The 13,298-nt window shown below is 39.9% G+C and overlaps 1 protein-coding gene across 1 annotated transcript in view; it reads left to right on the forward strand.

The window, feature by feature from the left end:
- Nucleotides 1-4,806: 4,806 nt before the first annotated feature.
- LOC128228534 (protein draper-like) overlaps nucleotides 4,807-13,298 on the forward strand; it is a 28,242-nt gene continuing 19,750 nt past the window's right edge. Inside the window, exons 1-7 of the mRNA XM_052939900.1 lie at nucleotides 4,807-4,961; nucleotides 7,661-8,270; nucleotides 8,643-8,792; nucleotides 9,943-10,062; nucleotides 10,680-10,820; nucleotides 11,022-11,153; nucleotides 12,576-12,707. Coding sequence (XP_052795860.1) covers nucleotides 4,929-4,961; nucleotides 7,661-8,270; nucleotides 8,643-8,792; nucleotides 9,943-10,062; nucleotides 10,680-10,820; nucleotides 11,022-11,153; nucleotides 12,576-12,707 — 1,318 coding nt within the window. The 5' untranslated portion in view covers nucleotides 4,807-4,928. The remainder of the gene's footprint in view (nucleotides 4,962-7,660; nucleotides 8,271-8,642; nucleotides 8,793-9,942; nucleotides 10,063-10,679; nucleotides 10,821-11,021; nucleotides 11,154-12,575; nucleotides 12,708-13,298) is intronic.

Raw genomic sequence — 13,298 nt, forward strand, 5'->3', positions numbered from 1 at the left:
ACAACCATCTGTTCCTATGCCGCTAGTTCCACTACCATCATTTCCCCTTCCACTTCTTCCATGTAAGCCACCACTCTACTTCTATTTCAAATTACGCTAACTCCACTTCCACTCCCACCACTTTCATTTCCACCACTTCCACCATGCCATTTCCACTACCACTACTAACAAAACTCATTTCCACTACCACTACTCGCACAGCAATCATTTCCACTACTACTACTTGCAATGTTTCTACATTTACTATCTCCATTTCCCTTTCACCACTCCCACTTACAAAACATGCACTTGCATTACCACCTCTTCCACTTTCAAAAGTTCCACTTTCATTACCACCACTTCCTCTACCACCACATTCACCAGCACCACTTCCATTACCACCATTTCCACTTCCTCTACTTAAACGTTCACTACCACCAAATCCACTACCAGAACTTCAATATCCTTTACAGCCGCTACTTCCACTTCCACCACTTACTGCCACATTTCCACTTCCATAACCACCACACATTCATCTGCCACCACTTCCACTACCACCACTTCGAATTCCTCGACCCCTATTTCCACTACCACCACTTCCATCACTTCCAATTCAACTACCAACACTTCTACTCCCACAACTTCAAATTCCACTACCACCATTTCCAATACCACAACTTCATCTACCACTACTTCCAATTTCAAAAAATTTCACTGCCACTATTAACACTTTCAATACCACTTCTTTAACATCCTCTACTTCAAATTCCTCTACCATCATTTCTAATACCACCAATTTTAATTCAATTACGACCACTTCTACTTCTTCATCCACCACTGCTTCTACTATTACCACTTCCACAACCATAGTTTCCATTAACACCACTTTAACTCCCCTTCCTTCCACTTCCACTTTCACCACCGCCACTTCTTCAGTTATAACTTACATCCACCTCGACCACTTCTACGTCCAACAGTTCCATTACCATCACCACCACCACCACCACCACCACCACCACTACCACCACAACCACCACTTCCATTGTCATTATTTTATTGCCACTACTTCTTCCACTACTTCTGCCACTATCTCATCTTCTTCCACTACCACTACTTCTGCCACTACTACTACTACCTCTTCTTCCACTACCACTAATTCTGCCACTACTACTACTACTTCTTCCACTACCACTAATTCTGCCATTACTACTACTACTACTTCTTCCACTACCACCACTTCTTCCACTATCACTACTTCCTCCACTATTGCTACTACTACTTCTTCCACTACCACATCTTCTTCCACTATCACTACTTCTTCCACTACCATACAGTAGGTAGTTGTACTGACAGTGAATACTTCTAACCACAAAAGCTACTTCTACTACTTTCACAATTATTGTTTCTACCTTAAATACTACTAATACGACAACTACCACTTAGGCACTACCACCTGCCCTACCACAAGATTTAGAGGGCGCATTTTTTACCGTTGGATCAAAGTCAGGTTTTCTGGAGCCGATGCCATGGCGGGAGGGGGGATGTATGTGCAGTGAAGCACAAGGGCGGCCGACTCTGGATTAGATTAATTTTATCGCGGTTATAGAATTCGGTAACGCAATAATAGACCTACACCATTTTAAGACCTTTATTCAATTTAAAAACATCATCAGTGAATAACATCTGTTCGATAATTCAGCAATCGATCTGAAAAGTTATGCATAACATTCCAGCAGCCTGATAATGGTTTGTGAGGAGGAGAAGTGAATTACGTCAGTTGTTAATTTACGTAATATATATGTATAGGGAATGTTACATAAGGAATAAAAGCTGTCGCTAGTTAGTTATCTAGGAAGACTGATGCAATTTATATTGATTACACATTTACTGAATATTACTCCTCCTGCTTTGACGTTGTTATATACTTATAGTTCTTCCCCCCACCCCTCAAATGAATATATGATGAATCAAGTGTGTATGGAAGAGTATAGAGTTCATGCAGATGATGTGTCCATGTAATCATGTCGATTTTGCCAATTTTCCAAACAAGACACGTCGCAATAAGTATGTAGACTTGTTCACCCGGTACGTTGTAGTAATTTCGGCGACTTGTTCACTTATAAATTAACATAATTATTGCAGCATTCGCAAGAAGAAGTGTTTTGCAGATAACGACATTTATTCAAGCATGCATTTCTGCCTGTCTGCATGCCAGCTTTTCGGTCTCTCTGGCTGTCAGTTTGTTTCTCTGGCTGTCAGTCTGTCTGTCCGTATGCCTGTCGGCGTGTTTGCCTGCCTTCCTGCCTGCCTGCCTCGTCTTGTCTGCCTGCCTGCCTGCCTCGTCTTGTCTGTCTGCCTGCCTCGTCTGTCTTCCTGCCTTTCCCCCTGTCCAACATCGCCCGTCTGTCCAACCGTCCGTCCATCCGTCTATCTACCTGTAATTTGTGATAAGCACACACGACTTTTATAAGTACATGTAGTTGTTCCCACCTAAATTTTAACCTTATCAAACATGAAGTAATGGACCTCAGGCACATATCCCCCGATTTGTAATATGCGTACAAAGTTCGAGGAAAACATAAAAGCATCAAGGCGACTGCAAGGTCGTTATGGCTTCCCTGCAGGCACGTTGGCATTCTTTTCTTACCGAAGGAGCTTTTAAGGCGGACCTAAATGGTTTCGACGTATCATAGAAAAATGTATGCAGCACACGGGTCCCACACGGGCAAAGTATGGCACGCAAGTGGCAGAACCATCCGTACGGGGCCAACTGTGTGTGTGACCATAGCATTAGTCTTCCAACAACTTGTTATTTTCAATCGTTGAAATGCTTCAAATACTTGTATTATTCATTGTGTATTAATATATATCGTCGAGTTATTAATTTCAAGAAAACGCATCTTTAGCAATAAAAAACAACACCTATGAGCCATGCAATATCAGATCAGAGTTTAGTAGATGCAAACGATATAAACTGTTCAGTAAAAACATTTAAGAAATATGACTGGTTTTGAATAACTTAGCAATATTTATGGCATTTTAATAAATGCCGGTTTTTCATTCAAACGGTGTTTTTTTTTCCTTCAATCCATACTAGTTCGACTTCCCTGTACATAACGTAACTTTGACCTTGGACAATTACATTAAAGAAATATGACTCTGACTATGGTTTTAACTATAGAGTCATTAATACCGTCTCCGTGGCCTAGTGGTTAAGCGTCCGCCTACGGAGCGGGAGGTCGTTGGTTCGATTCCTGGCCGCGTCGTACCAAAAGACGTTAACAATTGGTACAAGTAGCTCCCTTGCCTGGCGCTAGGCATTTAAAGGGTAGTGCTTGGAAAAGTGGTGTACTCAGTACTGGTTTAACCCAAGAAAGTTGTACCCCGTGTGTCGGTGCTTTACACCGAGCACGTAAAAGAACCAATGGGTCTCTTCGAAAAAGAGCTAGGGTATCGCACCCGGACTTCCTTGTATCCCACCACTGTCTCTTCAGCGTGCTGTCCCTTCAGCAAAAACAAAGGACCCCGTTGGAAATAAGTGCTTGCACTTTCACGGGTTATCCTTGACCGCAAGGTCAAAAGAAATACATACATACATGGAATGGTGCATCTGCTGCATCCTGCCCTTGTTTGATAGCACCCCTCTGCCTTAAAAGCTTGTAATATAACATATAAAAACTACTAGCATATTACATTTATATGTTGCCAGTTGAAAGTTGCCCTATTTAACAGCACACTGCCTAAACCCCTAAGCCATTATTAGAGCACCCTTTCGGACTAAAATTGTTAAAATTGTCTGGAAAGAGGACCCCCCCTCCCCCTGCCAACTCTTTAAACCAAATAAATTTCATTTATGAGGGAGGGGCGCAAGTTAAAAGGGTATACTCCCCTAAGTTACGCCCCCTCTAACGTCGAATCCTGGATCCGCCCTTGCACATAACTGTAGATTGCTTATTAACAATTCGACCAGAGTCTTAGTGTTTAATTTGAGCAATTCTTAGTCATCATGGTCATTAAGATTTACAATAAACTTTCAGAAGGCGGAGAATCAAAAATGACGTTATGTCTATTCAGTTGTTGAACTTTCGGAACTCTTCATAAACAACCTCGAAAGTACGCCGGTACATCAGTAAAAGTTGTAATTAAAATTTTTAGTAATAGTTTTAATTAATTGCAGTGTTACGTGTATTTTGTATATCTAAGTTTAGATTGATTACCAGTAAAGTGTATAATTGCATACATAATTTAGATTCACAAGAGTACTGTCTTTAAGTTGAACAGCTAAATTGAGATTACTACGCGATCTATTTGCAGCGTACTCAAATGTAAAGATTCCTGACATTGTTTACCATCCATATACATCCAAGGTTGTTTTCGATGGAAAATGGCCAAGGAGGTCCGAATGACTTAGCCAGGGTCGATTAGTAATTACATTGGCTTAAAATTTAGGCTATGATCTCTATATGAAAAAGGTTCTTATTGAAATTCGACAAAAAGAATGTTGGTGACAGATAAAGGTAGAAGTATAGCACCTATTGTAATTAACTAGCGAGATTTCAAGATAAAGTAATCCGCGTTTAAAAGTTGAAAATTTATTACAAAATCCGAAAACAATACTCATTTTATCAATACCATGGTAATATTAAAATCAAATTACGCATGCTATAATAAGTATGATAAGATGATTTAGACGCAAGATGTTTCCATATCATTACCTTATCGCCAAGTATGATAATTAGCATACAGCCGTCAGAGCCTCCTACAGTGTTTGCGCGGATTGTGAAGGAGGGGAGATGGTTTCGGGCACCTGTGACCATTTCCGGCAAGCTGAAGCAACCAAATGGCGTTCGCGTGGGTCGTAGCTCCGGGACTTTAAAACATTATACCACGTGACTCGGCAGCCATTTGCGAATTTCGTGCGTAAGGGAGAGTGTATCTCACCATTGACAATGATGGTGAAATTAAGGTTTATTCTTATTCTGGTAAGTACCTATATTATTCATTAATTGTTGTGTGTGTTGGGTTTTTACATTAGATGTTGAATGATTGTATAGTGTTATTGTTTTCATTGGTTAGTGTCGTTTTCACGTCTTAAAGTTTAGAAATGTTAGAACTCGGAGTGTTACGAGTGTAATTTGATTGAATATTGTCAATGTTATTTTTAAGAAACTGTACATAAAAATGTAAATGGTTGGGAAATTTAAGAAAAATATAAACTAAACTAGAATTAATAAAATATATACCCTTAAAAAGTAAGGTAGTTAGTGGAATATGTAATATTGTGTCCGAAAGAAAATGCTAATCTTCGCATGGCAAACGATTCCTAAAAAGGAAAAGAAAAACTATTAATGTGACTGTCCGTTTGAGTCAAAAATTTGAAAATTTTGTCTCCATCCACGTCACCGTCCGTACCCAACATTTGTCAATAGTTATTGTATTGAAATATCTTAACATTTCTTGAAAGTTGGTCAGAAGTAGAATATTTATCGCATGGCATTATTGCTAAAAAAGGGTAATTAAGCAATGTGTTCTACTGTAAAACTTGTTGACCAAAGATCAGATCGCAGATTTTCATTTTTCCGTTCAAAAAATAATGTTTTATGGCTTAAACTTATGGTTTAAGAAAAATACATAAAACATCAATTTTCAATTTAAATTTAAAAATCTGCGATCTAATGTTTTGTCGGCAGTCGTATATACCTGGTTTCCATGGATTATCGCAAAACTGGCTCGTTCCAGGACAAAAAATAAAAAAAGTTGTCAAACCGTTCAGTCTGTGAGATTGCAGCTTTAAGGAATGATGACATTCGTTTCAACTTGTTTTGAGGTTATAAAATAAGTTTGAATTATTTTCAGGCACTTGGGACATTTAATAATGCATCAGTCAATTGTAACCAAGGCCCCCAAGGTCCGGGGGTATACCGGCGATAGCCGAGGAAATGGGCCGTGTTTTTATCTTCCCGGTGGCCCCGCCGTGCCGGGTATATGCGGTGGTTTTGTATTCGCGTCGAAAATATAGCGGGAAATGTGCCTTTCTTAGGGTCCCTTGGGTGCGGGGCATTTGGCGGGGATTTTACCATAATTTCGTCCCGCGGCAGGGCGGAGGTTTTACCCGGGCTTGGTTGGACCGAAAGTCAAAGTCCCTGCTATTTCCCGGACCAGGAGGGGCCGTGGTTACAATTGACTGGCGCATAATGATCTGAGTCAATTTCAGTCGTTAATTAAAATTGATTAAAATAATTAGATAAAATTAAATTAGAATCTTAATATCATAGTTCCGTTATTTGTATACACATGTGTGGGTATTGGACTCCTTGGACTCCTATGAGTATCAAAAATGAGCACACAGTTGGGGAAATAGATAAAAATCAGCCTGGCCCCAATTTCTCGAAACTTCTTAAGTCCCTTATAACAGGATTAAGCTAATCTCACTATTTTTGTTGTTCTATAAAATGTGTGATATTTACTTCTTCAAGAATTTTTAGAAATTATGTAGGAATAATCTGTATGATTATCAGAATAAACTATTTTTCATTTATCGAAATCCATTTTCAGTATGTAGTTTGGCTAATTGAAATAAGCGACTTAAGCCTATTAAGCTTAAGAAGTTTCAAAAAATTGGGGGCGTGTCTTGCCATTATTGAGGTCACGAAATATTTTTTTTATTGAAACGGATCCCTGACTATTTTGTCTAAGGAGCTAATCGTATCCAGGATGAGGGGCCATTTTATCAATAATCCGAGTTCGTACCTATGAGGGGTTTCCAACAGTAAATGCGCAGTAGTAGCGCACTGTTCTAAAGACCTAGCTAGGGGCGATTTTGTACCTAGGAGAGGTTTCAAACAGTAGGAGCGAAGTAGTAGCGCACTGTTCTAAAGACTTAGGGGCGATTTCGTACCTAGGAGAGGTTTCAAACAGTAGGAGCGAAGTAGTAGCGCACTGTTCTAAAGACTTAGGGGCGATTTTGTACCTAGGAGAGGTTTCAAACAGTAGGAGCGAAGTAGTAGCGCACTGTTCTAAAGACTTAGGAGCGATTTCGTACCTAGGAGAGGTTTCAAACAGTAGGAGCGAAGTAGTAGCGCACTGTTCTAAAGACTTAGGAGCGATTTCGTACCTAGGAGAGGTTTCAAACAGTAGGAGCGAAGTAGTAGCGCACTGTTCTAAAGACTTAGGAGCGATTTCGTACCTAGGAGAGGTTTCAAACAGTAGGAGCGCAGTAGTAGCGCACTGTTCTAAAAACCTAAGAGCGATTTCGTACCTAGGAGAGGTTTCAAACAGTAGGAGCGAAGTAGTAGCGCACTGTTCTAAAGACCTAAGAGCACTGAGTCGAGATTTTGACTTGTTATCGCAATCATGGCCCCTGATTTTCGTTTGTCTTATTCGTCCTCAAACTCAAAACTGTTCAGATATTGCAATACAACAAGCAATTCCAAAATATTGCGACACAATTGTTAAAAAAAAGATTTATTAGTCGTAACTAAGCCGGTCTCTTTCATCATTTTTTTTAACATTTGTGTATGTTGTTCGGAGAGACAATCACAAAACTAAATGTATTTAATTTGTAAGTCTCAAATCTTACAGTCATCTTAATAAAATTGTTTACACTATTGCATAATGTTCGAAAAGATAAAAATATATGTTCATTTTCCTCATTTCCTATAAAGGCGTATTACTGTCGCAGGTGGTATGCCATATCATAGGCGGACTGCACGCCAGGCGCGGAGACTCTGAAAGCGAAGGCGAAGGTCCGGACAAAACGGACGAGGATGAGAGCTGCCCATCCGATTCCACATCTTCTTCACCCTCATCATCTTCTTCATCTTCTTCGTCCGAGTCGAGCTCCGAGTCGTCATCCGAGTCGAGCTCTTCGGAGGGCAACCCGAATGGAAATGGAAATATGGCCATGCACCTCGTGATCCGCAAGAAACAGAGCGAGAGTGAGAGTGAGAGCGAGAGTGAAAGCGAGAGTGAAAGCGAGAGTGAAAGCGAAAGCGAGAGTGAAAGCGAGAGTGAAAGCGAAAGTGAAAGCGAGAGTGAAAGCGAAAGCAAGAGCAAGAGCAAGCACAAGCACAAGCGGAGGAGCAAAAGCGAGAGAGAAACAAGCGAGAGCACGTGCACTACGGACGAAATAACCGGCCCGCAGACCCCCTGGGCGCCGCCACCGACAGCGCCGCCGCCGACCACAACATGTCCACCCACAACCACAACCACGACCACAACGGAAGCTCCAGAATGGTACCCAGAGGCAGAGACTTACCCGCACGATCCTAGCGGATGTTACCCCTTTGATGGTAATCATAATAATAAATATCTCTGATACTTATGAAACCTTCTGATTCACCATAATGTTACTTGAAGAAACTAATATAATGTGTTTGATCAGTAAATAAAGTGTAAACATTTTGGGCAAATAATTTTTTATGGTTAGTGTATCAGTAGTAAGACGAATATATAAAATCGACTAAGTCACGTATACCAATTACCAAAAATTAGTTCGCAAGTAATAGTGAGATGCCATAAGGTGAATTCTTAATGATTCAGAAAAGGCGGAGTGAGCGCACCTTCTTTATTATTAAGATATTACTTCACTATGTGTTGTTTGTTTTGCAATTTCTACAAATCTTCTGTTATGATGCTATATAAAGTTTTGTATGCTTACGTAGTACGAGGTATTGGAGAGATTTGCTGTGGCTATTGTAAAGACCCAAACGCCGAGTGCAGGGTGTCAGATGGATGCTATATGACCTGCGAGTGCAAAGATGGCTATCATTATGAGCATGCCTATGAACACATATACGGGAACTGTGTCAAAAGTAAGAAAGTTTGTTCAGCACACAGGACTTGGTCTCTGTTGATATTTTATTGTCGTACTTTTGTAATGACCACAATCGGAGCTCCTCGGTCATTTTCCAAAAAAAAAACTCGGATGTATGCCGATACAGCTGGATTTAAATTATAGCGCGATCTATTTGAGCGTAGTCAAATGTAAACATCCGAGATTGCTTTCGATGGAAAATGGCCGAGGAGTTCCGGGCCAACTCCACAAAGCCGGTTACTTCCCTTTGCCGATATACATATAACTACAACCACACATATCACGTGATGAAAATGAAAATCACGTGACGTCATTCGAACCTTTTATTTTGTTTGAAATAATCAAAATCTTTTCATTGAAAAGCAGGTTATTTAATGGAGTTGTACTATCATATTCCATTAATACGTGTACAAAACAATTGGAAAATAAATAAATAAATAAACAGATAAAATTCATGGCCCGTTAAGGTAGATCACTGCGTAATAGATAGGACCATGATTAACTTTCGCCTAAAAAGCTTTAATGCCCTAGACTGATTGATCGTATGATTGGATCTGTCGCGCTCTATCGTCACGGTTAAACTTTGGTGAACACCTCTCAACCAAGTCAGTAATAATAACTGTTTTATTCCGTAACCTAGAAGCATGAAATAAAAAGCCGATGGAGGCAGGGTTATTGTAGAGCCGAATGCGCGTCATGATATGTTGGAAATATATACTTGATACTACTTACCAGGCGAAAACGGGTGCCGAAAATCCTATTTTGTCATTGTTTCGCCGCCATCTTTCACATCAGACTCCAAAACCTCACTTAAACCCTTCCAGATTCGGAATACCCCCCCCCCCCCTCCGCAAGTGGCTGTGGGTTCGAGCCACAACGTTCTCATGACCTCTCAAAATTGAAAATCAATACCAGTTTCTATGAAACACCCAAATCTTCAAATATTCATAGACTTCTTTTCTACAGTTAAAGACAGTTCCAAAAAAAATAGGCATAAATGAAGTATTTTTCATTACTAAATTGAATTCACTGTCAGTTGTAGTATGACAAAGTGAGATTACTCATATCGTTCATGAAAAGCCTAATGTTCACGATGCTGTTATTTAATCAGTATTAGAAGTGTTAAATTTTGAAAATATTGCCTGCAGATAAAGGTGAGCTGGATCAAACTTGTTTCGACGACGCAGGATGCACGGCGCCGCATACCATATGCACAGAGAATGTCTGCGACTGCGATGAAAACCACTATCGCTATTTCGGCCAATGTAGTAAGTGATTCCGTTTCCATTGTGTTTAGTCAATATTTGTGTAGTCTTGGATATTCTCCAGTTCAATGAAACACAAAAGTAAATATGTTCATTCGCTTAGTCATTTGTATAGAGGAAACTTGACGTTTTTGCGATCTGATCCTGTGTCAGCAGGCTTATATCACTGGTTTACAGATATTTACGCAGAAATTGGATAATTCCAAGACAAAATATAAAAAAGGTAATTCTGTGCGAGTGCGAACCTAAAAAAAATAACTGTTTGTTTCCACTTTCCCGACTGACCTTATTTTCTTCTCCTGACCTTATACTCTTGTCGTCGTAGTATGGATGTCCCCGTATTTTCCCCGGAAACAGTGCCTTTCTTGAGTGAACATGTTTGACAATTTTATATTTAAAAATTGTAAAATATATAAAACCCTGATACAGGTCTCTTTGGAACAGAATTCCGGTTTTCATTTTTTTTAACAAAAATGCTTAACGAACAACTCTATTTGTTTTTCAAGATGTTAGTGGAAACAAAAAACGTTCCATTTTGGCCAATTTCATGTATAAATAAATAAATAAATAATAAAAATAAATAAAAAATATCGTTGCTTCTTCACTGACCTGTGCTGCAGGAGGAACAGCCATCGGCTCACCGTGCTCAGCACACATGAACGCTTGTTGGGGGAATGACGTGGAATGCGGGGGAAAAGGGGAAAAAACGTGCAGATGTAAACCAGGCTTTAAATACTCTTCCATAACCGGACAATGTGTAGGTAAGATGTGTGACAAGTTTGTTTTTTGTTTTGTTTTGTTTTTAAATAGTCCTGTATAGTCGATTAGAGGTGGTTTTTTTCTCCAATACACCGACATAAATGTTATTGCCTTTGCTTAAACCTGCTAGCCTTCAACTCATACTGCCTTTTGGACATATCTGTTGCTGTTGTGTTTGTTGAACATAATTTGTGTGCATTCAGGCGGTCCGTTCACCTGTGAACCATGCGCGCCATGTGCCGAGCATGAAGACTGTGCAGTGACCGGATTTGCGTGCAGCGATAAAAACCAGTGCGTGTGCGCAGAAGGTTATGTCATGTATGAGAACGAATGCTGTAAGTAGCCACCTTATACACTCTTTCTAAAATGTTAAATTCTAAACTTGTTCGTTGATTGACCTACTTCTACTGCTACTTCTACTGCTACTTCTATTGCTGCTACTGCTGCTGATGTATTGATACCACTACCACTACTGTTACTATTACCACTTCCACTTCGGCTACCAATACTGCAACCACAACCGCTAGTGCTACATCTTCCATAACCGTTACTGCTACTGCTACCACTACAGCTATCATCACCAGACCAACTACAACTTCCGTTTCTGCTACTTCAACCACTTCCGCTACTGCTTCCACAAACACTATCACTAACGCTACTGCTACCACAAACACTATAACAGCCGCTACCCCTAACACTTTCACTATCCCTACCGCTCCCTTTACGACTTCCACTACTGCTACCGCTCACTCTACGACTTCAACTATCGCTACCGCTCCCTTAACGACTTCCACTACCGCTCCCTCTACGACTTACACTATCGCTACCGTTCCCTTTCACGACTTCCACTACCGCTCCCTCTACGAGTTCCACTATCGCTACCGCTCCCTTTACGACTTCCACTATCGCTACTGCTCACTTTACGACTTCCACAACCGCTACCGCTCCCTCTAAGACTTCCACTATCGCTACCACTCCCTCTACGACTATCGCTACCGCACCCTTTACGAGTTCCACTATTGCCACCGCCCCCTTGACGACTTCCACAACCGCTCCCTTTCACGACTTCCACTACCGCTCCCTCTACGACTTCCACCACCGCTACCGCTCCCTTTACGACTTCCACTATCGCTACCGCTCACTTTACTATTTCCACTACCGCTACCACTTCCATTACCGCTGCCACTAACACAAAAATATATGCTGCTGGTAATATTGCTGCTGTTGCTGTTTCTGCTGCTTTCACAACCACCACTAATATTAATAGTTTGATTTCATACGTGCAAAATACACTTATCTTCAGACAGAGCGTTAGGGTGTCAGATGGTCATTTTCTACATTTTAATGCCGGTATTTCTATTAAGAATAATGAAAAATGATCCGCGGCTATGATCTTTTTGGTGTTCGCACTTATTTGTTGACTAATGGAAATCGAGGAAATACCGAATTTACTGTAGCTATAATAATGAAAATCGAGGAAATACCGAATTTACTGTAGCTATAATAATGAAAATCGAGGATTTGCGGATTTACTGTAGCTCCTAAACATGCAGAGCGAAGCTGATGGCGAATACAAATATATATTTTCATATAGCATATTTTGTTGGTCTTAGAACACAATCCACATTTTCAGCCAATAAAATTGCAGGAAACAATCATTAGAATACAAGCTACATTCTCTGCCAATGAAATTGCAAATAGGCATTCATTAGGTTCTACGCTTGTATACTGTGTTAAACTTATATTTAATGTTTTAGTGGGCACGTTGTTCGGCTCTAAATGTAACCCCGACTTCGACTCGTGCTCAGAAAAGAACGTGAATTGCAAGGAAGGGGAATGCCAGTGTAAATATTCTCACTTCGAATATAGCGCAGAGCATAAGAGATGCTGTAAGTATTTTACCGAAATATGAGAGTTATTTTATACGTTCTTTAAAGCCTCTGTGTCACTTTGGATTAAATATTTAAAGAATAAAAGTAAAAGAGAATATATAACTATGATAAAGTCTGATAATCACTCGAGGTCAATAAAATGCTTAAAAAGAAATGTATGGGAAATTCCTTACTGGTCTACTGACCAACTATAAGCTAATGAGGAAGATAAGTGGGCGGAGCATAGCATAAATGTTGATCAATAATGGATTCTCGCTCATGTTCTTGTAAAATGCACCGTTTGTGTATGACGAAATAAAGTGTGGCAAATCAGAGTGTTAAAACTAATAGAATACTAAAAGCTGAATCCCTTCAGCAAATGTTGATATTTGCTTAAATGCCGTCTTTAAAGACAACAATTATTATTAGCGGTAATAACGACTATGAGCTATTCTTTGTTGCCATTCGGAACTCCTCGGCCATTTTTTTCAAAAACAACCTCGGATGTATGCAGGTACATCAGTTGTATGAAGTAGTTCGTAAAATTTTGAATTATATCATTAATTCAATGTAGTGTTTTAGAGTTGTATTTATTGATCTAAGTTTAAT

Source organism: Mya arenaria, chromosome 3, assembly GCF_026914265.1.
Source record: "Mya arenaria isolate MELC-2E11 chromosome 3, ASM2691426v1".
NCBI lineage: Eukaryota > Metazoa > Mollusca > Bivalvia > Myida > Myidae > Mya > Mya arenaria.